Source organism: Manihot esculenta, chromosome 1 (assembly GCF_001659605.2).
Source record: "Manihot esculenta cultivar AM560-2 chromosome 1, M.esculenta_v8, whole genome shotgun sequence".
NCBI classification, from domain to species: Eukaryota; Viridiplantae; Streptophyta; class Magnoliopsida; order Malpighiales; family Euphorbiaceae; genus Manihot; species Manihot esculenta.
In genome coordinates, this window is record NC_035161.2 from 25870331 (window position 1) to 25898103 (window position 27773).

Sequence of the window (27773 nt, forward strand, 5' to 3'; positions counted from 1 at the left end):
ATAAAAAAAATATTTTGTGAGAAATTTTTTCCATCAAAATAATTTATTTTTTATTATTTAATTTTAATTTAACAAATGAAATATATTAATAAATTTATATATAGAAATTTTAATAAGAACAAACGTGAAAAATGACTTTCTTTTTAAAAATAGAAAGTCATTTTTTTAAAAATAATTTAATTTTTTTATTAATTAAAATTTTTAAATATTTTAAACGTTAAAAAATATAAAAAAAATTAAAAATTTTTTTTTCATGAAATAAACTGAGACTAAGTTGTAATTGTACTACCAAATTCTTCCCACAATGTTTAGTTCAATTTTATTTCTCACGATTTGAGAAATTTAATTGAATTCTAAGTTTTATTGTGATTTAAACAAAAATTAAAATTCAATTTTATAAAATTGATCTAACTAAAACCAATTTTTATTAGATTTGATGTAATTTAAAACAAAGTTTATAAAACTTATATAACAATAGTTTTCGGACTAAAAATGTCAAAAGTTTTTCTCTATATCAACTATTTTCTTAAATTTATTAATTAAATAACTTGTCAAGTACTATTTAAATAATTAAAAAAATTTAGAAGAGAGATAATCATTAATATATTTTTAATTGAGTTTTATATGTTTGTTAATTGTTTATATGATTATTAGGTATTATAAATTTATTTGGTATAATATTTTCTTATAGAGTAATTAAAAAAATTATGTATATATTTTAAATGTTTTACTCTTGAATGTAGTTTAGAAAATAAAAGCAAGTCAAATCTAATAAAATTATATCAAACATAAGTTATATAGATTCAGTAGAATTATGTGTTTTGTGTTACCTTAGGGAATAAAATTTATTTGACATGAGTTAGAATTCAATTAAATTTCACAAAATTTTGTGAATAGAATTACCCAAATAAAAAAAACATAGTAAAATAATGATCTCTCCTGCTCTCCTTCAAATTGAAGGAATTGGTCTCTATTATATTTGATTACCCAAATTAAAATATTGGAACTCCTCTTTCTGCTTCATTCGGATGGGTGTAAGAATGATAATGAATGAAAAGAGTAAGAGTGAGTAAAATACAAAGGATAAGAAGGGTTATAACAAAAAGAAAATTGAATGCTAGGGAAATGGATAAATTAATAAAAGGATAAGGGAGAGTAATATAGATTGGGATTTGGAAAATTATCTTACTTCTCCCTTTTTACGTTTTGAAAATTAGGGTTTTGAAAATTAGGGTTTAAAAAAGTTAACATTTAAAGAGGAAAAAAAGTGTAAGGCTTACATTTATCATCCCATTAATTCATCTCTTATTTACTCTTCACCCCTCTCACCCACCAAACTTAGTATTGGTATCCAGGAATAGGAGATTTAAGGTTAGTTGAACTCTAAGTGTCTTAGGGAGAGAATTCTCTCTCAATTTCTATTGTTCTTTAAGTTTAAGGCTTACCACATGTGCCACTATTGGTTTCCCTTTGTCCCTCCTTCTAGCATGGGGGACCTCTTCCTTTGACATGGCCATGAATTTGCCCTCCATGGGATTTATATAATCTTTGATTTGTTTAGTTTACTACAACTAGTCTTCAAATGCAAGGGTTCTTATTGACTACTAATATCTTTGGTTTTCGTTATTTGTATTTGTGTTTTGTTGTTATTTTCAATGAGAACTCCTTAGATCTAGATTTTCTAAGGTTGTACTTAAGTGATAGGAGGTAATAATAGCTCACAATTTTGGGATTTAAAAAACACGTTGAGTTGGTGTCACTAGGTTCTTTTTTCTTTCTTTCTTTCATGGGTTATTTTATGTTTTGTGTTTTAGAGACCCTTAGCTTTAGATCGTTGGGTCATTAGGTACTTTTGTATTTTATATTCTTATCAAATCATAAAGGCTTATTTTATTTATATAAATTGGAAAGGGTTTGGCCTAATCTTATTAATTTATCCTATCAATGAAATCTTTTTTACTTTCAAGTGAAATAAAAAAGTTAGTCGAATAAAAGGCTCTCTTAGTTATAAAATTTCAAAATAGCTAGAATGAAAAAGTATTTGTTCTCGATTTAGTAGGTATCTTTTGCTTATGTTTACCGTTTTCAAATTCTTTCTCATCAAATATTTCAATTTCTTTTATATATTAAAATTATGTTTTGAAAACTTGAATTACTTGAGTTAGAATTCTCTTTTGGGTTAGAAAACTTAAATATTTCTTCAATGTAATCCATTGCTAAGAGGTAAGTTAATCTCCTTTCAATTTTTGCTTTGGCTTCACACAAAAAAAACACAATGAGTTGGTTACATGTGGGTTGTAAGATGAATTGAAGGTAGAGTATTGACTTGCACGATAAAAATGATATGTTTTTTGGTGTGATATGCTTGATTGATTTTCTTTTTCATGTTGCTAGTTAGGTTTTGTTGTTGATTTTAGTTGTTTTTAGTCTATGAAGGTCTAAGATTGCCTAAAATAAGTTTGTATGGATGTTTTCAAGTGGTTGAAACTCGCAGAATCGATGCCAAAACACAGTTTTGACCGTAAAAGGGTTTTGCCTCCGAACTTGCACTTAAGACAACTACCTTTGGCTGCCACAAGTACTTTTGAAAGTTGCCTTTGGAAAAATTTTGGGACTTTAGGTTGTCAAAACTATTGTTGAAAGTCCCATGTTTAGCCTTTTCCATTTCTTTTTCTATATGTTTTCTTATATATTTATATTTTTTAAGATTTATTGGAGTAGTTTTACAAATACAAAAGTTTATATTTAGTCCATCATTTGAGTCTGTTTGTGTGGAGCTAGACTTTAGGAAACCATCGAAACTAGCAGTGAGATAGTTGTTTATACTGGGCAGTGTCTCTGTAAGAGGTGAGTAAAACTAAACTAAACCTTACACGCATTATAAATACTATGAATTATTATAGATTATTTTGTATTAGATTCATGAATAGGTTGCATTGTATTTTTTTATCTATTAATATTAATAAACTTTGGATGATTCACTAACCTTTATGATTTCACTACTACATATTTATGTAATAGTATCACAATAGTAGTTATAAAATTATTATCTTAATTCTACTAAATAGGAGTAAATAGTATTTGATTCAAATCGAAATAACTGACCGAAACGATTCAATTTATAAATTCGATTCGATTTTTTATTTTTTTTAGTTCGATTTTAATATTCAAAAAATTTTGTTATTTTGGTTACAAAGGGAACTTATTAGTTAGCAATACTATGTCATTTTAATAATATAGGGAGATTAAACCCAAAACAAGGTTGAAATGCTTTAATTAAATTTTAGAACACTAAAAATAAGGTGTAAAAAATTAAAAGTCCATTAAAAACTCCAACTGATCAAACTAAATAGAATCAGACTTATTTTATTCAGATTGGTTTCTCCTCTAATTCAATTTTGTTTTTACAAATGCTTAAATTTCAACTTTTTGTTTATTCAGTACAATTCAATTTTAAATCAAACCAACCAAATGTTCTTGTAACATTCCAAAAATAAAATAAAATAAAATAAAATAAAATAAATAAAATAAAGTAAAAATAAATAATAAATAAATAAATAATAAGAATAAAACTCATATTTGAGTTGAATTTGAGTTGAATTTGTCTGAAAAGAAGTATAAAACTCATGTTTGATCTGAGTTGAATTTGTGTTGATGTTAAAAGAAGTATGGGGTTAAGGTTGAAATATATAGAAGTGTGATATTACTTTTCACAGGTGGAATTAAACTCATATTTCAGGGGAAACTCTGCCGAATTTTTAGAAAAAAAAAGTCATGAATTACATGATATAAATGATAGGAAAAATAAGAGAACTGTTACAAAATGTGATATCTCCAACACGGTTAATTAAATGACCGGGTAGGGGGTGTTACATATAGTGGTATCAGAGCAGGTTTAGTCGATTCTAGACAGTATGTGGGTAAACAGTTAGATATAAGAATATGTACATGCCATATATATTAAAAATATAAAGTAACTCTGATGCAGATCTATTTTATGAATTTTAATATTATAGAATGATTGAAGAACAGAGAGAATTTCAAGTCGGAGAAGAGGTAGAAAATCATGTACCTACTGAGGCCATTGGCCATGCACCGCCACAGGCTCCTCCTGGTGCTAGAAGGCCAGAGCAGGAGGTCTTATTGCAGCAATTAACAGAGATTTTCAGGCAGGTGGCCGGAGTAGCTCAGCCAGCTATAGTTCCACCACCGGCTCTTGCATCAGCACCAGCCAAGCCGCCTATTGATAAACTGAGAAAGTATGGTGCTACAGAATTTAAAGAAAGAAAGGAAGATGATGCATCCGCAGCAGAATATTAGTTGCAAAGTACAGACAGGGTACTTCAGCAGCTACAATGTTCTCCAGAAGATAGTCTCGTATGTGCAGTGTCACTACTGTAAGAAGAAGCCTACCAATGCTAGAAGGCCAGAGCAGGAGGTCTTATTGCAGCAATTAACAGAGATTTTCAGGCAGGTGGCCGGAGTAGCTCAGCCAGCTATAGTTCCACCACCGGCTCCTGCATCAGCACCAGCCAGGCCGCCTATTGATAAACTGAGAAAGTATGGTGCTACAGAATTTAAAGGAAGAAAGGAAAATGATGCATCCGCAGCTGAATATTAGTTGCAAAGTACAGATAGGGTGCTCCAGCAGCTACAATGTTCCCCAGAAGATAGTCTCGTATGTGCAGTGTCACTACTGAAGAAGAAGCCTACCAATGGTGGGACACTGTGGCCCAGACAGTGCAACCAATACAGAGGACATGGGAGTTGTTTTTGAATGAGTTCATAAAGAGATACGTAGGAGACATATATATGGAGGAGAGAAAAAGGGAGTTTATCCAGTTGAGAGACTGTGGATAGACTGAAATCTAGAGCACCTGCCAGAGTCTATGCCATCAAAGCCAGAGAGGATCAGGATTCCCCAGATGTTATCATGGGTATAGTTTCTATCTTTGGCCGGTCTGTTCATGCTTTAATAGATCCTGGTACAACTTCTATGGCAAATTCTACTTCTCTTTCTGGAGGTAATCCTAGTAATTCGTCTGAAAAGACGTCAGAGAAGTCGCAAGCAGTAGGTATATCTTGCACAATAGGTTTCTCCTTCTTAGCCTCCAAAATACAGGCTAAGTATGCTTCACAACCCTTTCTTATCATTCTTCTGGCTACAGTAGCAGAAATAACATTGGAGAGAAAATCTGATCTTTCGCCCACAAGTACTACTTTTTCACCATCCAGTGTCATTAGCGTGATTCTCTTCTTTCTACAATCAACTATAACTTGGTGTCTAAACAACCAATCCATTCTTAGAATCACATCAAACTCCCGAAAAGGTAATTCAATCAAATCTCCATGAAAAATGTGACCGTGAATCAAGATGGGAAAATCTTTAAATACTTTACTGACAACTACACTGTGGCCAAGAGGATTAGTTACTGCTATATCCTGGTCTAGTATGTCTGCTTGTAGTTCTTTTTATTTGTGATAGGTATGCAAATATAAGAGTGTGTGGAACCAGGATCTATTAAAGCATGAACAGACTGGCCAAAAATAGAAAATATACCCATGATAACATCTGGGGAATCTTGATCCTCTCTGGCTTTAATGGCATACGCTCTGGCAGGTGCTCTAGATTCTGGTCTATCCACAGTCTCTGACACTCTTTGACTAGAGGTACCTGTCGGCTCATTTCTACCTTTGCTTCTGGTCTTTTGAGTTACTGGTGCAGTTCTTTCTGTTGCTGGTGCTGAGGCTGTATGCTTCTTAGGACAATCCCTCATAATGTGATCCATAGACCCACATATGAAACAGGCTCCCATCAGCAGTCTGCAAGTACCAATGAGTCTCCTTCTGCAGTGGTTGCACTCTGGTGGAAGACTTCTTCCTGAGCCTCCTGAACTGGCCACAGAAGCAGTCTGTTGAACAGATCCACTTGCTAAACTCTGAGCTGATTTTTTGCCCTGCCTTTGAGACTGGCTTGATCTAACAGATTGAAAACTTTTCTATCTCTTACTAGAGCCATGTGAAGCTATCATCTGTCCTTGACTCTGATTTTGACTGTGAGTCCTTTTTTGCTGACTCTTCTGTCTTCTACTCTGGTCTTCTTCCCTCACTTTCTCTACATTTAAAGTTGCATTCACTAGTGCTGAAAAATCTCTTATCTGAAGAGCAACTAGAAGCATATTGATCTCAGTGTTTAACCCTTGCTCAAATCTTTTACATTTTGCCTCCTCTGTAGGAATAATCTCCCTGGCATATCTGCTCAATCTAATAAACTCTCTTTCATACTCAACTACTGTCATACGTCCCTGCCTCAAATAGATAAACTCTCTTTTTATCTCCTCCAAATAAATATCTCCTACATATCTTTTTCTGAACTCATTTAAGAAAAACTCCCATGTCCTCTGTATTGGTTGCACTGTCTGTGCCACAGTGTCCCACCATTGGTAGGCTTCTTCTTTCAGTAGTGACACTGCACATACGAGACTATCTTCTGGGGAACACTGTAGCTGTTGAAGCACCCTGTCTGTACTTTGCAACCAATATTCTGCTGCGGATGCATCATCTTCCTTTCGTCCTTTAAATTCTGTAGCACCATACTTTCTCAATTTATCAATAGGCGGCCTGGCTAGTGCTGGTGCAAGAGCCGGTGGTGGAACTATAACTGGCTGAGCTACTCCGGCCACCTGCCTGAAAATCTTTGTTAATTGCTGTAATAAGACCTCCTGCTCTGGCCTTCTAGCACCAGGAGGAGCCTGTGGCGGTGCATGGCTAATGGCCTCAGTCGGTACATGACTTTCTACCTCTTCTCCGACTTGAAATTCTCTCTGTTCTTCAGTCATTCTATAATATTAAAATTCATAAAATAGATCTGCATCAGAGTTACATCATATTTTTAATATATATGGCATGTACATATTCTTATACCTAACTATTTATCTACATACTGTCTAGAATCGACTAAACCTGCTCTGATACCACTAAATGTAATACCCCCTATCCGGTTATTTAATTAACCGAGCCGGAGACATCATATTTTATAACAGTTCTCTTATTTTTACTTTAATTTATATCATGTAATTCATGACTTTTTTTTTTACTGAAAATCCGGCAGAATTTCCCCTGAAATATGGGTTTAATTCCACCTGTGAATAGTAATATCACACTTCTATATACTTCAACATTAACCCATACTTCTTTTAACATCAATACAAATTCAACTCAGATCAAACACTTCATAAATCATCTCATTAATCTCAACATAAAAACTTATACTAATAACTCATATTTACACCAAAATTAAAATCTTCAAATATATTTAATTCAAACTATATACAACTTTATCTCTAAAACCTTATGTACATGCCATATTTCCAAAATTAACTTTATATAAAATTTACAAAATATACCCCAATATAGTTAACGATGTAACTCTGACTGAGTTAATGCAGATCTTGATCTACTGCTCCTTGGATCTACAACCTGCGCGAGGAAAAATAAATTCCTATGCGCTAAGCGAATTGCTTAGTAGTGCTCTAACTTCTTTTTTTTTTTAAAAAAAAAACAAATCATGTAAATCAAAATTCATTTGTCAATAATAAATCAAACAAATAACAATAAACTATATAACAAATAATTTGAAACAATTCTAAATCATATTATTATTTCACATATATACAAATTTTAATTTCAGTCTTTTTCTTTTTCTTCATGTAAAAAGTTTTATTTTCTCTTAATACTTTTATTTATTTATTATTTTTCTTTTGGCCTCTATAAATTTAAATGAGACTGTTAAGTCAGATAAGGAAACTATATATGTATGGCACAAAGTGTCAAATAACTGTATGGCTCAAAAGTCGAGTTTATAACTGTAGGGTACCTCATTGTATCCCAAAAATAGTGTAACTATAGTGCAGTACAAGATTGTATATGGCATGCCACACCCTTAAACTAACTCACAATTCCCATCAAACTTACTAGGGCCAAACTTTAAATAATTTATATATTTAAACAGAGGGATAAAAACTTTCAATACAGTGTAACTTTCAATTATTCAAACTATAATATTTTATCATATTACAACGGTGCTTTTAAACATTGTCATGTAAATCTATTAATTTAATTCAATTACATAAATTACAAATTCATAATTTAATCCTTAATTAATTAACTATTATTATTTTTATTATTATTATTTTTACCATATCTCATTTTTCTTTTTCTTTTAATTTTTATTTCTATCCAACAACTTTCTTTCAACCCTAACTTAACTAATTTACAATGTTTCACATAGTATTCCTTATTTAGACTAATAATTAATTTATTATTATTATTATTACTATATCTTAACCAAATTACATCCCTATAAAAGAAAGAAAGTAGAGACATTCCACTTGGTTCATAACTTGAATTTTGCTAAAATTACATATTAATTTCAAAATTTCCTATTTATCAAATTTATCATTTCGTCAAACTTTAATCATGCTATATAACTAAAATATTATTTACTTGATCTAGTTCTACTAAGGTAGTAAAATTTTTAAATAAAACCTAATTAACAAATTATTGAATTTATTCAAATAAAGTTGAGCACAAACCTTAAACCTTCCAAAATCTTCCACAAGCTTAAAGTTTTCTAATCTTACTTTCCTTTTCCTTTAGAGTTTCCATTCTTCTCTTCCACTTCTTCATGAAAAATAAACAAATAAATCATATTAATACAATATTTCTCATAAATATTCATATAAAAATGATAAAAAACATTCCTACATCAAAACCCCTAACATACCTTTAAATTTTCAAACCCTTGGTTACTATTCACTCTCTCCCTCAACCTTGAATTTTCTCCTTGATTCTTCCTCCTACCTTGAATTTTTAACTAAGGAAGGGACTTGGATGAGATGGGCTAGCAAGTTGGGTGGAAAATTGGAAGAAAATGGAGTAGAATTGAAAAGAAGAATTTTTCGGAAAAAGATGGAGTGGATGAACGAGATTCTTCTTCTTTTCTTTTTTTTTGGAAGAAAATGGCATCTTCTACTCTTTACTTTTCTTTTCTTTTCTTCCTTTTTTTTTTGTTTTTTTTATTTACAAAATTAATTTAGTTAAGTGGCTAGTATTGAGCCACTTGTCTCTAAATTAATATTTAATTTATCTTTTTTTCTTTTCTTTCTCTTTTATTTTATTTTATTTTATTTTATTTTATTTTATTTTATTTTATTTTATTTTATTTTATTTTTGGGATGTTAAAAAAATAAAATAAAATAAAATAAATAAAATAAAGTAAAAATAAAAATAAATAAATAAATAAGAAATAAATAAATCATAAGAAAAAAAAAAGAGAGAAGATAAAGAAAAGATAAATTAAAAATTTAATTTGGGACAAGTAGCTTAATGCTAGCCAGTTACCCAAATTAATTTTATAAAAGAAAAAGAAAAGAAAAGAGTTAAGGGAATCATCTTCTTTCCAAGAAAGAAAAAAAGAAGAGTCCTGTTCATCCATCCCCATGTTTTTGTCCCTAAAATTCTTTTTTTCAATTCTACTCCATTTTCTTTCAATTTTTCACCCAATTTGCTAGCCCATCTCATCCAAGTCCTTTCCCTAGTTAAATATTCAAGGTAGGAGGAAGAATCAAGGAGAAAATTCAAGGTGGAGGGAGAGGAAATAGTAACTAAATATTGAAAATTTTAAAGGTATGTTAGAGGTTTGATATAGAAATGTTTCTTATAATTTTTTTATGTGAAAATTTATGAATGAGATTACATTAATATGATTTATTTGCTTATTTTTTTCATAAAAAAGAAGTGGAAAGGAAGAGTGGAAGTTCCAAAGGGAAAGGAAAGGAAGAGTAGAGAACTAAAGCTTGTAGAATATTTTGGAAGGTCTAAGGTTTGTGCTCAATGTTATTTGAATAAATTCAAGAATTTATTATTTATGTTCTATGTGAAAATTTTACTACTCTAGTGGGAATAAACCAAGTGAATAATAGTTTAGTTATATTGTATAGTCAAAGTTTGAGAAATAATAGATTTAATAGATAGAAAATTTGTAAAATGAATATGTAATTTAACCAAAACTTAAGTTATGGATGAAATGAAATGACTCTATATTCTTTGATAGAAATATAATTTGGTTAGATATAGTGACAATAAAAAAAATTAATAGACTAAAAAAAAAGAGATATTAGATTAGAGAATAAAAAAAATAGAAATTAAAGGAATAAGAAAAGTGAGATATAGTGTAAATATGATGTTTAAAAATAATAAGAATAATATAAGATAAAAATAGTAATTCAAAAAAAAAAAAGAAAAATGAAATAAGGTATATTGTGATAAATAGAAAAAAAATAATATTATATTAGAAAAAAAATAATAAAAAGAATAATAGTTAATTAATTAAGGATTAAATTATGAACTTGTAATTTATGTAGTTGAATTACATTAATAGATTTACATGATATGACAATGTTTAAAAGCATAATTGTAATATGATAAAGTATTATAATTAGAATAATTGACAGTTATACTGTATTGAAAGTTTTTGTCTTCCTGTTTAAATGTATAAATTATTTAAAGTCTGGCTCTAGTAAGTTTGGTGGGAATTGTGAGTTAGTTTAAGGGTGTGACATGCCATATACAGATCTTGCAGTACTGCACTACAGTTACACTGATTTTTGGGTTACAATGAGGTACCCTACAGTTATAGAATTGGCTTTTGAGCCATATAGTTATTTGGCACTTTGTGCCCTACAGATATAGCTCTCTTATCTGACTTAACAGTCTCATTTAAATTTATAGGGGCCAAAAGAAATATATAAAAAAATAAATAATAAAAGTATTAAGAGAAAATAAAACTTTTTACATGATGAAGAAAAAGAAAAAAAAATTATGAAATTAAAATATGTATATATGTGAAACAATAATATGATTTAGATTTATTTCAAATTATTTGCTATATAGTTTAGTGTTATTTGTTTGATTTACTGTTGTTAAATGAATTTTGATTTAAATGTTCTATTTATAAAAAAAAAAAGTTGAGCACCACTAAGCAATTTGCTTAGCGCGTAGGAATTTGTTTTTCCTCACGCAGGCTGTAGATTCAAGGAACAGTAGATCAAGATCTGCATCAACCCAGTAAGAGTTACATCATTGACTATCTTGGGGTATATTTTATAAATTTTATATAAAGTTAATTTTGGAAATATGGCATGTACATGTATTAGAGATAAAGTTGTATATGGTTTGAATTAGATATATTTAAATATTTTAATTTTGATGTAAATATGGATGATTAGTATAAGTTTTTGTGTTGAGAATAATGAGAAGTTCTGAAGTGTTTGATCTGAGTTGAATTTGTGTTGATGTTAAAAGAAGTATGGGGTTAAGGTTGAAGTATATAGAAGTGTGATATTACTTTTCACAGGTGGAATTAAACTCATATTTCAGGGGAAACTCTGCTGGATTTTCAGAAAAAAAAAATTCATGAATTACATGATATAAATGATAGGAAAAATAAGAGAACTGTTACAAAATGTGATATCTCCAACTTGATTAATTAAATGACCGGGTAGGGGGTGTTATAGTTCACTCGATGATTAACGCAACAACTTGGTAGGAGTTTAAAATTATTGTATAGAAAATTCAATTTTTCAATACATATATTAATATATTTTAGTAAATAGTTTATTTATGTTAATTAAATTATAATTTATTTATGCTTTTCTCTGTTGCAAACAAAAAAATTTTAAAAAAACTGCTACCTTATACAATAATAATCGAGACAGATGTAATAAATTTCAAAAATTTTAAGCATATAAGGCAATAATTTATAACTACTATCTAAATCTATTTTTATAGTAGTGTATGATATAGCTATAGCTGAATATGGAAGTCCAAGTCGAGACTCATTTTACACCCCTAACATTAGGACAAGTGAAAGACCAGGTACCCATTATATAAATGTGATCAGGTACCCATTAAATAAATGTTTGTGATATGATGTATACATGAGCATTTGACTGAACAAATTGATTATATACCATATTTACATTTACTAAGTTGTCATAGCTTACTCCTTTAAGCTAACCCCTAGGTTTGTAGTACAAAGATAGTGTTGGGGGACCTTAAAGACTAAAATATGTTTATCCTATGTAATAGTTTATACAATGGACATGTAATATTATTAGTGGATTAGAATTATGTAATGTCCTTAGTGATGTTTCTAATTCCAGTTCGATGTAATCTCTATTGTGTAAAAATTTAAAATTTTTAATCGAACTTTGTGGCACGTAGTTGATGGTTGTTGACTCGCAGTTGTCGAAACAGGTAAAAAATAACCTTTTCAGTTATCAACAATATTACTACTGCAGATAGTGGTGAAAGGATCGAATCCACAGGGAATTGAAAACTTACCTATCTTCCTTGTCAAGACCAAGAGAATTAACTGAAAGCAAAGAAACTGAAAGCAAAGAAACTGAAAGTAAAATAAAAATAAAGTGCAAGTAAAATAAAAAGGGGGGTTTTGAGATTGATTGAACTGATCTAATGCTGAAAGCAATAAAAGAAAGCGAATGGTAAAAATAAAGAGAAATCAATAATGAGAAAGATCTAGTTGAAGAATTGGATCCACTTCATTTGTTAGGATTGATCATTGATACTTAGTTTCCCTTGATAGATTCAATAGATTAGTTATGGAGATGGAAGACGCTTCTCACCATTATGTCTCTCCTTAATCATAAACCAATTAGGGAACGTCCTCTAATTAATCACTGATCAACAAGTTGCCAAGAAACGTCCTTGGACCTTAGGCATCAAAACAACTGTCAATTGCATTAAGAAATAGAGAGATCTAATTCTAGCTACCCAAACGCATGGTGATATTGTTAAATTATGCAACTTCCTTAGTTTTTAAACCAAGTGTTCTTATGTTTGAACAATCCAAGCAATTACGGACTCAAAATTATTCAAACTAACAATATATTACCTTGCAATCAAGAATCAACTGGCCACATTGATCAAAATAACAAAGCAATAATAGAATCAAGCATGAAATTGCACAAATATTGAATAACCAAAAGATGAATAATATATGATCAAGTCTCTTAATCCATAAAACAACCAAAGTATCACCTAATCTTCAACTAGAATAAAAGGTTTCAGCCACTCATGGCTGAAACAAAAACCAAAAATAAAGAAAAGAACAAAAGATGATGAACCCGAAGGTGGAGAAGAGATGGAGCGCTTGAAGAGGTGGCCGGTCCTTCAAGTGGTCTTTAAATAGATCTTAGGTGCTGCCCTAGGTCTTCCTTGCTGCCCTAGGTCTTTCTTGCTGCCCAAGTTGATGAGTTGCTGCCCAAGAGGCTGCCCTTATACAACTTGCCGCCCAAGTTGTTTCAGGAGAGAGGAGAGGCATGACACACATGTGCTAGAGCAAGGAGGCGTGCGGCTAGGGTATCAGAAGTAGGGGTGTGCATCGGTCGGTTCGGTTCGGTACCGAATTGAACCGGCAAAAACCGATTTAACCGAATTCTTTTAAATTGTAAACCGAACCGAACCAAATAAGATATAAAACCGAATCGAACCGAACCGAATTGGTTCGGTTCGGTTCGGTTCGAAATCGGTTTTTGATCTTTTGAGTTAGCTTAATTTCTAAGCAAATTCTTTTGTTCACAAATTTGAAACTAACAGATCATCTGCTTCATATACAGGCTTCAAATTTCAGAGCAAAAGCTAACTGAACATCAAAAGCCAACAATTTTACTCAGGAAATATAAAGTTCAAAATTTCCCCCAAATGTAGAGGAAATTTAGGAGGCGAAGAAATTGATTTAAACATACATCAAAAGGAGAATGGTGAACAATGAGAATCCACACCAGCAACAAATTTTCTTTAAAACCATTAGAAAAACAAAAGAATGGAATCAATTGAATTTACCTTGTAAGGATCAATAGTTTTCGCCTCTCCAAATAACAGAACCAAAGATAAAAACGACAGTCAATGACAATGTAAAGGGCTTGTTCATCTTCTGAAAATCTGCAGTGCGAAAGGGAATATCCCACTGGGTGGGTGGATGGCCGTGGCTGCGGGACTGAAGACCCGAAGGATGGAGAGAAAGACTCTGGCTGGCTTTCGCGAGTGGGTGAGTCCGTGGGTGGGTGGCTGCGGGACTGGCGACTGGGTGGGTGGGTGGCCGTGGCTGCGGGACTGAACTGAAGGACGAGAACGGAGAAGGGACGAGAAAGGTGAGGAGACTCTCGCTGCCGTCAGCGTGCTTCAACTGAGATTGAGGTTTGAGAGAGAGGGAGGTAGGTAGGTGGCTGCCTGTATGCGGGAGCGGAATGGGAACTTGGGAAAGTGACGAAGTTAAGTGATATAACCCTATCATAAAACGCAACGTTTAAGGCTGATTCGGTCGGTTCGGTTCGACCGAATTATTTTGTCTCTAAAACCGAACCGAACCGATCAACCCGAAATTTTCAAAAATTAAAACCGAACCGAACCGATTTTATTTTAAAACCGAACCAAATTATTAAATCAAATCGGTTCGGTCGGTTATTTCGGTTCTGACCGAACAGTGCTCACCCCTAATCAGAAGTGGGGAGTATGTTGTCCAAACTTTCCTTTTTAGGTGGAGCCTTCTTTTGAATTTCAAATTTTGAATTCTGAATGCATGAGAGGCAAATGCATCTTCTTGAGATCTTGCTTCCTGAATAGGCAGATCTGTCTGCTGAGGTATCTTGACATCTTTAAATGAGGAAAGAAAGATTTGCAATTTGAATTTCAAATAATCTGCTGACTGCGCTTTCCTTATCCGACTCTTTCCTTATTTGAAAACTTCCCTTATTTGGCACTTTCCATATTTGGCACTTTTTGACAATTTTAAGAGCATTTTCACCAGATTGTCTCTTTACACCTATCTTCTGCAAAATAAGATCCAAACCACAAAATTAGGCAGTAAAGGTGTAAATAAACATCAATAACATCATGATAAAATGATCTAAAATATGTTCTATCAGTTGTACTAGAGTATTTAATGAGGACTCCTAGTATATGATTATGTCTTATAATATGTGTGTTCACATGCTGAGTTTAATGATGATGATGATATTTTATGTATGTTTTGAAATCATAATGAGATTTTATTAGGTCCACAAAATATTCAGTAGACTTGTTATGAATTTCAATAATTTTAACTCAATCTAAACCCTAACACTAAAAGCGATCCCAAATTGGAGTCGTTACAATGAGATTTTGTAAGGAGAAGAAATTGAAAAAAAAAAAATCGATTTTTGTTGTCAATGAAGATCAATTAGTCTCAATTGAACTACTAAAAAACCCACATTTTTTTTTGAGATACTGAGAAATTGATACATTTTAAGAGTTGAAATTTTCAATTTTGTCATAGAGAAATGCTAAGAAATTATTATGCAAGATTTTAAATATTTGTATTAGGAGAGGAGCTTTTTTTTTTTTTTTGCCAAAGATGATTCATTACTCAAAAAAGGCCTCAAGCCCAGTACAAGAACAAATAAACCCATAAGCATTACAATACTAAAAATTAAATAAAGGAAGTTAAAGGCAACTCTAGCCCATTCAAAAGGTCTTAAGCCCATAAACTAATAGAACCTAACCTATCGGATTGACCCACCTCTCTATCTAGAAAAAGAGAAAAATGCATTTATCTTCTCAAGTAGAAACACCGATTTGAAGTCGGGGGAGGGTGGGGAAGGAAACACATGAAGCGCAAAAGAAAATACCCCATCTTCATACAACTAGCTCCATGCATTCCAAAGAGATTAGTAAATGATTCAAAAGACATAATCACAACAACAAAGGTTAGTGAGAAGAGAAATGGTATAGCTCTAGCTTTCACTTGTTGCCTTGAGGATCAGAGCAAACAAAAAATAGTCATTGTTAATGTCCCCGAGATAACCAAGACTCTCCATTCACCGGTGTTACCTGAAATAATAAACAAAAAGACTCTCCATCTCTCGAGCTATGAGATCCACCACTCAGAGTTCCATACATGCAAATAAATACACACAAACCCAACAAACAAGAAACAAGAAAAACAAAAACAAAAACACATATGGAGGGCTTCCACTCTATTGAGTCCAAAGAGACTCAAGAGTCTTTTGCATGCCAAGAGAAGGAGACCAACCGTAAATCTCTTGAAAATAAACCTTTACACTCAACACTCCATATATCTCATAAGCCTGTCTCATTAAACTTAATTATTGAATTTATTTTCAAGTATATATCTAAATTTTGAATAATTTAATTATATCTCACTAATATCGTTTGTTTTTTTAATTGAAGCACTACATTACTTAATCCATTAAAGTAAACAACAACAGAATAGGCTAAAAAAATATTGACCTATAGAAAAACCTAAATTATCTCAACCCAAAGTCACTCAGAATGCATAAACCTGCTTAATAATCCAAATGACAATTGAAATATCAAACTCTTTCAAAAACACCCAAAAACAACAAATAAAGAAAACAAAATATCGAACCATGATTATCATATTGCTAACCAATAGAACATAGAGAACACAAATCAGAATGGGAATAAAGATGAACATTAGTCAAACTATTTGTAACCTAAGGGAAGCTTGATGCATGCATGCACAAAGTATGCTAATTACTCTCAAACATTCCCCAACAATAAAACGATTAACTTCAGCCTATATAATAACAACACTCGATGAATCATCAATAATCAATGAGGTCGGAAGAAAACTAAATCCAAAACTACTTTCGCAACCAAAACACTAATAAAAACTCACACCAATAAAAATAAATAAATTTATTGATAATAATTTATTTATAAAATTTGCTTTTTATAAAATATTTAAATTACATTTTAAAACTGAATATATATATATATATACACACACCTTAAGTTTGCATATAATTTCTTTTTATAGTAATAATTAATGTAAGGTTATCTTAAAAAAGGCATATTAAACTGAATTAAAATTGAAATACAGAAAATTCAACTCAATTAAATTATAAGAAAAATAAAAAAACCAAAAACTCACATAAAAACCGTATCCAAATTTCCATTGGATTTTAACTTGCAGATGTAGATTCGGAACTGAAACCCGAACCTGACATACTACCGCCAAATTTGTTCCTTACCAGCAGTGCTGGAGTGGAGCCTGTCTTTTGCAATAGCAGAAGGCCCAACTGAAGACAATATTACGAGATGGGGAACCGGAGATTTGCGCAGGTCTCCACCAGCGACGAAGAAGACGATGCGCCACCTCCGCCGCCGAAAACTCGTTCGTCAACGAAGCTGGAAGAGAACGAGAGTAATAGGAAGAAAATAAAGCTTTCAGATGAAAACGAAGAGAAAATAAGCGGAGGAAAAGTGAAAAGAAAAGCTAGGGTAGAGAAAACTGTGGAGGATCCCGACCAGGAGGAGGAAGAGGTGCCGCAGGAGGACGCGAAGCCCGTCGGTGAACCAGTTAAGTTGTCGGGGAAAGGAAGAGGACGAAGGAGTCATTATGAGGCTTTTGATTTCGATGGAAACCGATACGATCTTGTAAGTTGGTTATTTTTAATTTGATTGGTGCAGTTAGGGTTTTGTGTTTTGTCGAATTTTGAGGGTTTTGTGAATTTAAGTTGCTTTTCAGAGGATTTAGGTTTTTCCACAAACTATGGTTTGTTTAACTTGTGCTTCTTGTTTTTGGTTATTTTGTTCGTTTTTTCATGAATGCTCTGTTCAGTTGGTGGTCTTTGGATTTTATTTTTCCCTCTTACGATTAATGATTCATTCATTCCCAAAGAACACTAGAGCAGGCGGTTAGCCAGCACAAAGCCCCTCCAAAAGCTACAGAAAAAAAAAAGCGATTTGAACAGCTAAAATGAATGATATGCCTTAACATGGTTACAAATGATTTTGATTATTGTGTTATATATTATCAGTCTACCAGATGATTGAAGTTATCAGTAAAGATGACTTAAATTTGTCTGTCATTATATCAAATGATTTTTTCTAGTCTAAGAAATTAAAATTCTGTTGTTTTCTCATATTGTTTACAGCATGCATATATATATGTAAAGAGAACTAACTTGCAGAAAATAGGACTGATAAGTTAAAGGAGAAGAAAACAATAGAAAAAACCCAATAATTTTCACAACTGAAATTGAAATCAAGCAGCCTATAAATAGGCAATACAAAAATAACCAACCAACCCGTAACTCCTACAAAATAGAAAGCACTAAATCCACTAACCATAATCTCCCCTAAACCCACATTCATGTAACCATAATCAGCACTAAACCCACGAACATTTATGTAATCATTATCCTAAAATTAGGAGAAAATCACAAAGCACTAAGTATAAAAATCTCTAACAGCTAAAAGTAATTTTGTTGACACCCTCCTTTAAACTGATATCTGCAGAAATCAGTTTAAAGAAATTGTCTTAAAAAATCTAGCCAAGTTAGCTCTTGAACAACTTCCATTGAAGAGCATACCCAAGTATTCTTCTAAGCTTCACAAATACAACTTGCTTGAGTGGTTTTGTCATGATATTTGCTATCTGGTCTTGACTTCTGCAGAACTTCAATTCAATTGTTCCATTGTTGCAAAAATCATGCAAAAAATGGAACCTCATATCAATGTGCTTGCTTTTTTTCCATGTAAAATTGGACTTTTAGATATCATAATTGCTGAAATATTGTCAAAAAATATTATTGTTGAACCTTGTTGCCGACTTTGGAGAACTTCGAGCAATCTTCTTAACCAGATAGCTTGACATGAACATGTTGCTACTACAATAAATTCCGCTTTAGTACTTGATAAAATAACAATCTGCTGCTTCTTTGATGACCATAATACAACCCCGGAACCCATCAGAAAAACAAATTCAGATGTGCTTTTCCTATCATTGAGGTCGCCCACAAAATCACTATCAAAGAAGCCAATCAAATTTTCTTTCATTTCAGCTTACAAAATCAATTGTACCTTTTCAATAGCAAAGAATTCTTTTTGCAGCAAAGAGATGATTTTCTATAGGATTCTCCTTGTATTGACTTATCAAACCGACACCATACATTATGTCAGGCCTGGTAGAGGTTAGATACATCAAACTTCCCTCAATCTGCTTATACAAGGTAGCATTTATCTTCTTTCCTCCTCCATCTTTCGCCAACTTAAGACAATATTCAGTTGGAGTACAAACTGAGTTACAATCTTTCATTTTGAACCTGTCCAAAATCTCAAGAACATACCTCTTTTGTGAAATAAAAATACCTGCAGTTGACTGCATAACTTCAATATCGAGAAAATAATGCATTAATCCTAAATCAGTCATATCAAATTCCATACTTCTTCTTTTAAATGCTTGAATCATGACACTATCATTCCTTGTACATATTAAGTCATAAACATACAAACATACAACAAGCATTGAACCATTATCATCAAGTTTTGTAAAAAGAGTATGTTCATGGGGATATTAAGAAACCTTTCTATGATAAAATAGGCATGTATACGACTATACCAAGCTCTTGGAGCTTGCTTTAGAAGCCTTTTATAATTTATGTACCTTTTCTTCGTTGCCTTCTTTCACATATCTAAGTGGTTGATCAACATATACTTCTTCTTGCAACTCACCATGCAAAAATGCCGAGTTTACATTCAATTGATAGATGAACCAAGAATTTTGAGCAGCTATGGATAACACTAATCAAATAGTGTCCAATCTTGCAATTGGAGCGAACACCTCCTTGTAGTCAACACCAAATTCTTGTTTGTACCCCTTTGCAACAAGACGCTCTTTGTACTTAGCTATGATGCCATCTTTGTTTAGCTTCATTTTAAAAATCCATTTTACTATGATGGAATTTTGTTCCTTTGGAAGTTCTACCAATTCCCATGTATTGTTTTCTCTATGGATCTCATCCTCTTCATCTATGGCATTTTGCCATTTTGAATCCTTGATAGCTTCTTCAAATGTAATCAGATCACAATCTACAAACAATGCAAAATGAGCCGTTGAAATATCGTCAGATAAATCATCTCCACTTACGTAATCTATCATCCAAGTTGGTTTATTTCTTGGATGAGGCTGAGGACTCCCTATAGGATGAAATGCCATTGAATTTCCACCAGAGGGTGTGGTTGTTGATATGAAAGTGGAAGTTGCACTTGATGGTTAGCTTTGTCGTCAATTTCTTCACAGGCAGTTGGTATGGGCTATTGTCCTGATTCATTTTTTGTCCATTGCCATGTATTTTCTTCATCAAAGATCACAGGTGGTTTTCACCCACTCCAAGCTTCTTCTAATGTCATATTTTGCATTGAAAAATTAGGGCCCTTATTTAGCACATGAATGCTCCAATTTGCTGCTTTAGGCCAAAAATTCGTTGGAATATTGCCTTTTGCTAACAAGCGTCTCACCATATTGAAAATCATTATGTATTTCCTTTCCCCTACTCCATTTTGTTGAGTGAGTGGGCAGCTGTGAGTTCCCTTCGAATACCTTGTTCATTACAAAAAGTTTCAAACTCTTTTGAACAATACTTTCTACCTCGATCAATTCTCAAAGTTTTAATGGCTTTGTTGGACTCATTTTCAACATGCACCTTAAAGCTTCAAATTTTTCCTGCAAGAAGTAAACCCAAGTTTTTCGAGTATAATCATCAATGAAAGTAATTAAATATTTCTTATCCCTATTAGAAATTGGGTTTATTGGCCCACAAATGTCAGAATGAATCAGCTCTAACACATCCTTTGCGCTCCGTGACTTTCCTTGTGGAAATTGAGAGAGATGTTGTTTGCTAACAACATTCTTCACAAACTTGAGATCGAAAGGCAATTTGAGGAAGACTTATAATCATACTTTTCTGCTGAAGAGTTTTTAGTCCACCAAAATTCAAGTGGCCATAGTGAAAATGCCAAAGCCATAAATAATTCTTCAATTCAGCCAATAAACAAGAATGAGCAGTTTGAATTTTCAATGGAAGGAGCCTATTTGCACTCATTTGAACAATAGCAATAGCTCCTCTTAAAGGATCATATGTTTCACAAGCACCTTTTTTCATGGTGATCTCATAGCCCTTGTCTTGTAATTGACCAGCACTCAACAAATTACTTTCAGGTCGAGAAAATAGAATACATTTGAAATAGTCTCCACAACGCCATTCTTGGTTTTAATATTAATATCACCTTTTCCCATTACTTTTACTTTAGAGCAATCACCAAAACTCTCAATAGAATGAAAATCTTTATTTAAATGAGAGAAAAGAGACTTGTTACCACACGTGATTGCTGCATCCTGTATCTACATACCAAAGATCAGACTCAACGTCTTCATCAATTTGAGCAGCCATCAACAAAGTTTCTCCTTCTTGATTTTCTGCAAAATTTAATTTCTCCCATTTCTCTGTCATTTGGCAACTTGGTGCGACATTCATAACGATAGTGACCAAATTAATGACACTTAAGCACTCAATTTTGAATTTGTCAAAAATATATGTCCTGTCCTCTCCCTTTTTGTTGAGAATGCTTATTATTAGCTTTGTAAATTTCGTTGTCATTTTTATTGCCGTGATCTCCTCTTCATCTTCCTCTAGAATTTGAGGAACGATCAAAGGTAGAAGCCTTTAGAGGTTGCTCCATTGTTGAATTCCGCTCATGCACTAATAAAGGGCTTTGTCATTCATCAAGTGATAGTGCATCTATGTCTTTGGATTCTTCAATCGAGCAAACAAAATAATCAAATTTTGGTGCCAAAGAACGCAAGATTTTTCTACAATGATGACATCATTCATTGTTTCACCAAGGTAATGCATTTTATTGCTTATCTCCATGGTTCTTGCAAAATAATTTGTAATAGACTCACCATCCTTCATCTGTAAAGTCTCAAAATCCCGTCTCAAAGCTTGAAGTTGTGCACGCTTGACTCTTGTTGAACCTTGATATTTCTTTTTTGTCAAATCCCAAATTTGCTTGGAAGTATCTTTGCATAAAATAGGCTCCAAGATTGATGGATCAATAGCTTGAAACAAATAATTCTTGGCTTTGAGGTCCTTCAACTTCAGCCCTTCAATTTTTGTTTTCTGCATGTCTGATACTGCTGTACCACTTGCTGGTTTTGGTAATCCTTCCAAAACAACTTGCCAATACTCCTTCGATCTCAGGAAATTCTCCGTCAACATGCTCCAATGATTGTAGTGACCATCAAAGTGAGGAATTGCTGGCTGCACAAAATTGTCAGATGACATTGACAATAATGGATTGTGCAAAGGAAGCTGCTGCTTCTATTTTAAGAACCTAGGACCTGTGGGATAGTGGCTCTGATACCACTGTCAAGAGAACTAACTTGCAGAAAATAGGACTGGTAAGTTGAAGGAGAAGAAGACAATAGAAAAAACCCAATAATTTTCACAACTGAAATTGAAATCAAACAGCCTATAAATAGGCAATACAAAAATAAACAACCAACCAATAACTCCTACAAAATAGAAAGCACTAAACCCACTAACCATAATCTCCACTAAACTCATGTTCATGTAACCATAATCAGCACTAAACCCACTAACATTTATGTAACCATTATCCTAAAATTAGGAGAAAATCACAAAGCACTAAGCATAAAAATCTCTAACAGCTACAAGTAAGTTTGTTAACAACATATATATCCCTTTTGTTTTTCTGCAGGAGGATCCTGTACTCTTAGTTCCTGAGGATAAAATGCAAAAACCTTATGTGGCAATTATCAAGGTAACTATATGGAACTGCTTTACAGTGTTCCACAGGATTACTGTTACTTCTTTTTCTTTGATTTATCCCTTAATGCACTTCTTCTGCTTCACACTGGACCATTATATTTTTTTTAAAAAAAAGATTTTTTCTATTTGTTTGGTTGTGTCTCATATAGGATATTGCTCGGACCAATAATGGTAGCATGATGGTAACTGGACAGTGGTTTTATCGCCCTGAAGAGGCGGAAAGAAAAGGTGGAGGAAGCTGGCAGTCACGTGATACCAGGGAACTGTTTTATAGCTTCCATCGGGATGAGGTTCCAGCAGAATCTGTAATGCACAAATGTGTGGTGCATTTTGTTCCTATTCACAAGCAACTTCCAAATCGCAAGCAGTATCCTGGTTTTATTGTCCAGAAAGTGTATGACACAGTAGAACGAAAGCTTTGGAAGTTAACTGACAAGGATTATGAAGACAACAAGCAGCATGAAATTGATCTTCTTGTTCAGAAAACTCTATCACGTATGGGAGACCTTCCTGACATTGAAACTGAAGATAATGTTGCCGAACCAGAAGATCTCTCAAAGGTTAAAAGATTTTTGAGGAAAAAGAATATCACTCCTCTTGATGTTTCAAGGGAGGAAGAAGCGACTATCCGGACAGATAATTTAAAAGGTGAAACACCAGGAAGTTGTGCAGCCAATGCTTCAGAGTACTTTGCAATCTTGGGAAAGTTTAATGCAGTAACTGGAGATACTCATCGTGACAAATGGTTGGAAAGGCTTCTTCAATGTATTCAATATATGTGCAGTTCTCCCACTGGCACACTTGATGGTGATAAAATGACTGATTGTGCTGATGTTACAGAAGACGAAAAAGAGCACAAGTCCCAGGGCACTGCAAATGGATCGCAGAAAAAGAGTCTTAAAGTATGTAGTGAGTTGTGTGTACCTAGTCTTGGCATATACTATAAGAATTCTGGATTTGATGGCATGATTGACAAGCATGTACATTAGGGAAGTTTTCATTTTAATGTTATTCTCTTTTGCATTTGACAGAGTAGCGAAAATTTTCAGTGGCCTGATGCTGCTGTTCTTGCAGTAAGTGCTCTTGAGAAGGCCTCACATGAAGCTCTTTCCACTGATTTCCAGAAATATAACCAGAAGTTGCGTCAGCTGTATTTCAATCTGAAGGTTAGTTTTATCTGCTGAGGCATACATAGGTTTTATCATTCTCTTCTCTCTGAATATATACATACATATATATACATACATATATATACATACATATATATACATACATATATATACATACATATATATATATATATATATAGTTTAATTTACTCAGTAAGTACAAAATGGTTGGGTTTGCTTATAGAGAATTGCTCTCTTCCATTTTACCCTGTTTAGATTTAAAGCCTTTAGGTTTATTTGACCTTGTTCTTAGAGATGTTCTTAGAGGGTATTAAAAATTGATTTAAAGTTAAAATTTGGCATACTTTATCACAAGAGTTTTTTAACAATTACACAAGTTTCTTAAATTTGTTTTTTTCCAACATCTAAGATGATGTGTTTTTAAAAGCGTTCTTTGGTGTCCCAGCCTGAACCCAAATGGAGCCTCAATAGGGTGGATAAATGATGTACAGGCATGAGTCATGACATGTGACCGTGATTTAATACTTGAAATTTAGTAGAATAGGACAGAAAACTTTAAATAATAATATACAGATACCAATGGGCATTGGTATTTCGTATTTATCTGTTCATTAGAAAAAAAAAGTTTATGTTTCTGAAAGAAAAATTACAAAATATTCAAGTTGGAGGGAGGTGGTATTATAATATACAAATCTTTTTCCCTGCTTTTCAAATTTCAGAGCTAGGATTATCTTTTTTGATTTGTCTATTAGGTGCTTGGTGCATTTGTATGCTTGCAAGTTTGAGGGCCTGCGGTGCCATCGTATTGTTTCTCTCTCTCTCTCTCTCTCTCTCTTTGTGTGTGTGTGTGTGTGTGTGTGTATACAAACCCAGATGCATGTATGTTATTGGTAGTGAAGAGTGCAAAGTGCATCATGATTGATTTGAACAGAAAATAGAACAGCTGTAGGTGTGCCTGGTAGAAAGATGATGATATGTTGCTCAAGATGTTGGTTTTTAGTTTCATACAAAAAAAATGTTCTTTTGGCAGAATAATGCACTCCTGGCCCGGCGCTTACTTAATGGAGAATTGGAACCCTCAAAAATACTAAATATGTCGCCTAATGAATTGAAGGTATGATCAAGTTATCTGACGTGGTTTGTTTTTTAGATAAACTGGTATGCACTCTTGTGATTACTAGTGGCAAAATGTCTGAATTTTAATGTAATTTCAGGAGGGAATGACAGCTGAGGAGATGGTGAGAAAGGAGCCTGAGGAGTCAGCAAGCATGCAGGTCACTGCTTCTTAGGGCCTGTTTGGTTAACTGTTGGATAGAACTGATACCTGTTGCTGATAGCGGATAGCTGATTGTAATCGATAGCTGATAACTTATTTTAGTTTATATATATTAGGTGTTTGGTAAATTATATGTAACTGTTATGGTTGGTATGTAAAATGTCTAATAAGGACATATATCAATTTATTATTTTAATATAGTAAATATAAAAATATTAATTTATTATTCACATACAAAATATTTACATAATTTTTAAAGTATAATTATTTATCATGCATATACATAATTTTTTTATCATATTTTAATAAATAGTATAATTATCTTAATTATTATATTATAGTATATTTAATTCATTGTTTTTCCTTATAATTTTAAATAATTTATTGATGTAAAAAAATTAATTTAAAATGTTATAACTAATAAATTTTAAAAGGATAATATAGTCTAAATAAAAATTAAAATCAAAACAGCTACCAGCAGGTGAGAAACAGCTCTAGTCGTAGAGTTGATTCAAAATGTAGCTGATAGACCTCATATCTGTTGCTTATCAGCTATCAATTGATTATTTAAAAATTTACCAAATGCTTTGGCTTAGCTGTTTGGATGCCATCAGCTCCCAGCTGCATTCAAAAGCTAAACCAAACACCCCCATTGGTTTAACTTCAAGATTTTGGATAGCTTGTTAATTGTGACTTGGATTTGTGGTTGTGCATATTGTCCGACTGTTGCTTATGTTGCAGATGACAGATGCTTGTTGCTCAAGATGCAATGAGTTGAAAGTAGGCGTAAGGGACATCATCCAAGCAGGACATGGAGATCGCTATCAGGTTGGCTATATTTTCTATGTTGTTTGTAAATTGGAAGTGCTATTCCCTTTGCCTTTAATATTTATATTATTAAATTACAGAATTATTTTTAAAACGGAACTGAATGCTCATACGGCAACAACTGAGCTTTAAACCTAAACTAGTTGGAATTGGTTATTATTGTCTGTAGTACATTTGAGGATTTATCAAGACAATCTGATTCAATAAAAATGTCATTTTAATGCTTGTTATCATTGCTTTTGGCCTTGTTCTGATTGAGTTAAGAGGGCTTAAATTGTTGCTGTTTGTTAATTGTGAAATGTATATTTCTGACCGATGGTTAATCTTCATCTTTTTGGATTTAAGCTGGAGTGCACTGCCTGCGGAAATTCATGGTATGCTTCCAGGGATGAAGCATCCATGCTGACAATAGATGGCCCGAGTTCTGCCAGAAGTGTAGGCACTGCACCCTGGGCTGCTGCTAAATTTGAAGAGGTAGGGAAGAAGCAGGTCAGTCCCTGTGAACCTGAGAAGGCAGTTGAGATCATCAAGAAGAGTAGCGAACCATGTGCACCTGTTATAAACCCAGAGATCGATTGGCAAACCCAAGGATGAAGAGAATTCCGAAACTGCAAAGAATGCTGAATAATATATACATGCTGAAAGAGATTGCCTTTTGTACAGTTAAAGTTGAGTGGCTTGTTATTCATAGATGGCCTTAGTTTCTGAAGCCGAATTTCATCATGTGTAGTAGTTAGCCAGGTCATACGCTACGCATGAGGAGTACAACTTTAGTTTCTCTCTGATATCAAAGTAGTGGAATACAAATCTTTGCAAGTGGACAATGCTGTAATGCTCGAATATAATTTATTTGAAGGCCAAAATCTTTACCCTTTACCATGGAATTCTCTGCCGGCCTTATGCCATCTCCATTCTCCATTGTGCAGTCACATTGCTCGAAACTAACCGAAGAAAGATCGCAGATCGCAGCCCAAGGCCTAATTTTAATTAGTCTTGCTTCAGCTTTTTAACAACATATGTTGGGTTTGAGCCCTACAAACCAATTCGAAAATGGGTGATTCTGTTTTCAAATGCTAAATGGTGATTCGTTCTTTAAAATGCGATTTTGACATTCTCATATTGAGCTTGAACTCAGATGGTTCTAGCTGAAAGAGATTAATGATTTTGAGTGTTACTTCCTCGACTTAACTTGCTGTTGTATGTGGCCGTTTGGTTCGTGAAAACAGAGAATTGATATCGGAATATAGGCCAAATGGTTAACGAAAAAATAAAAAAAAAACTGTCATTTTTCAATTTTATCTTATTTTATTAATTTTGTTAAGTCTATTCTAATCATAAAAGTTTGTGTTAGTCGTAGCGTGCAATAAAAATTAGAATTGAAATTACTGATATGACATTTTATATTATTATTTTTTTATTTTATAATTTTTATTTATTTTATTTTTTTACACATTAAAAATATAATTATTTTATTAATTTTTTAATTATATTTATTTTAAATATATTAAATTATATTAAATATAAAGAGATGTTTTAAGAGATTTTTTGAAAATAAAATAAAATAAAATAAAATTATAATAGTCAATTTACATATTTTATAGTAAAAAAATAGACAATAATTTTAAGATAATAAAAAAAGATAGATAAAAATCATTGATGTGTTATAAAATTTAATAGAGAAAAAATCAATTTTTTTCGAGTTCTTAATCTTATTTGCATTAAAATTAATTAACTAGTTATAATTAAGCAAAACTAGTTAATTAATTTTGATGCAAATAGGTTAAAATTAATATTTTA

At 32.5% G+C, this 27773-nt stretch overlaps 2 protein-coding genes and 1 long non-coding RNA gene across 4 annotated transcripts; 2 read left to right on the forward strand and 1 right to left on the reverse strand.

Annotated features, from left to right (window-relative positions):
• Positions 1-3733: 3733 nt before the first annotated feature.
• Positions 3734-9040, reverse strand: LOC110620471. Of its 2 annotated transcripts, none has more exons than XM_021764239.2 (4): positions 8786-9040; positions 8595-8679; positions 7407-7479; positions 3734-6840 (listed from the first exon to the last, which is right to left on the reverse strand). In XM_021764239.2, exon 4 carries the CDS (start codon positions 6837-6839, stop codon positions 6000-6002), a length of 840 nt encoding a protein of 279 aa, XP_021619931.1. In that variant the 5' UTR covers position 6840; positions 7407-7479; positions 8595-8679; positions 8786-9040; the 3' UTR covers positions 3734-5999. The 2 variants fall into 2 exon arrangements, with proteins under 2 accessions (XP_021619931.1, XP_021619914.1); XM_021764222.2 differs by having other exon boundaries at positions 8595-8682.
• A 435-nt stretch (positions 9041-9475) lies between these two features.
• Positions 9476-11275, forward strand: LOC110601485. The gene is made up of 3 exons (XR_002485836.2): positions 9476-9687; positions 9797-9883; positions 11084-11275. It is a non-coding gene; the product is annotated as an uncharacterized LOC110601485 (long non-coding RNA).
• Positions 11276-17028: 5753 nt separating this feature from the next.
• Positions 17029-26852, forward strand: LOC110627697. The gene is made up of 8 exons (XM_021774050.2): positions 17029-17544; positions 22672-22734; positions 22892-23644; positions 23774-23908; positions 24903-24986; positions 25087-25146; positions 25890-25976; positions 26322-26852. The coding sequence occupies exons 1-8, from the start codon at positions 17206-17208 to the stop codon at positions 26568-26570; spliced, it is 1770 nt and encodes a 589-aa protein (XP_021629742.1). The 5' UTR covers positions 17029-17205; the 3' UTR covers positions 26571-26852.
• Positions 26853-27773: the final 921 nt, after the last annotated feature.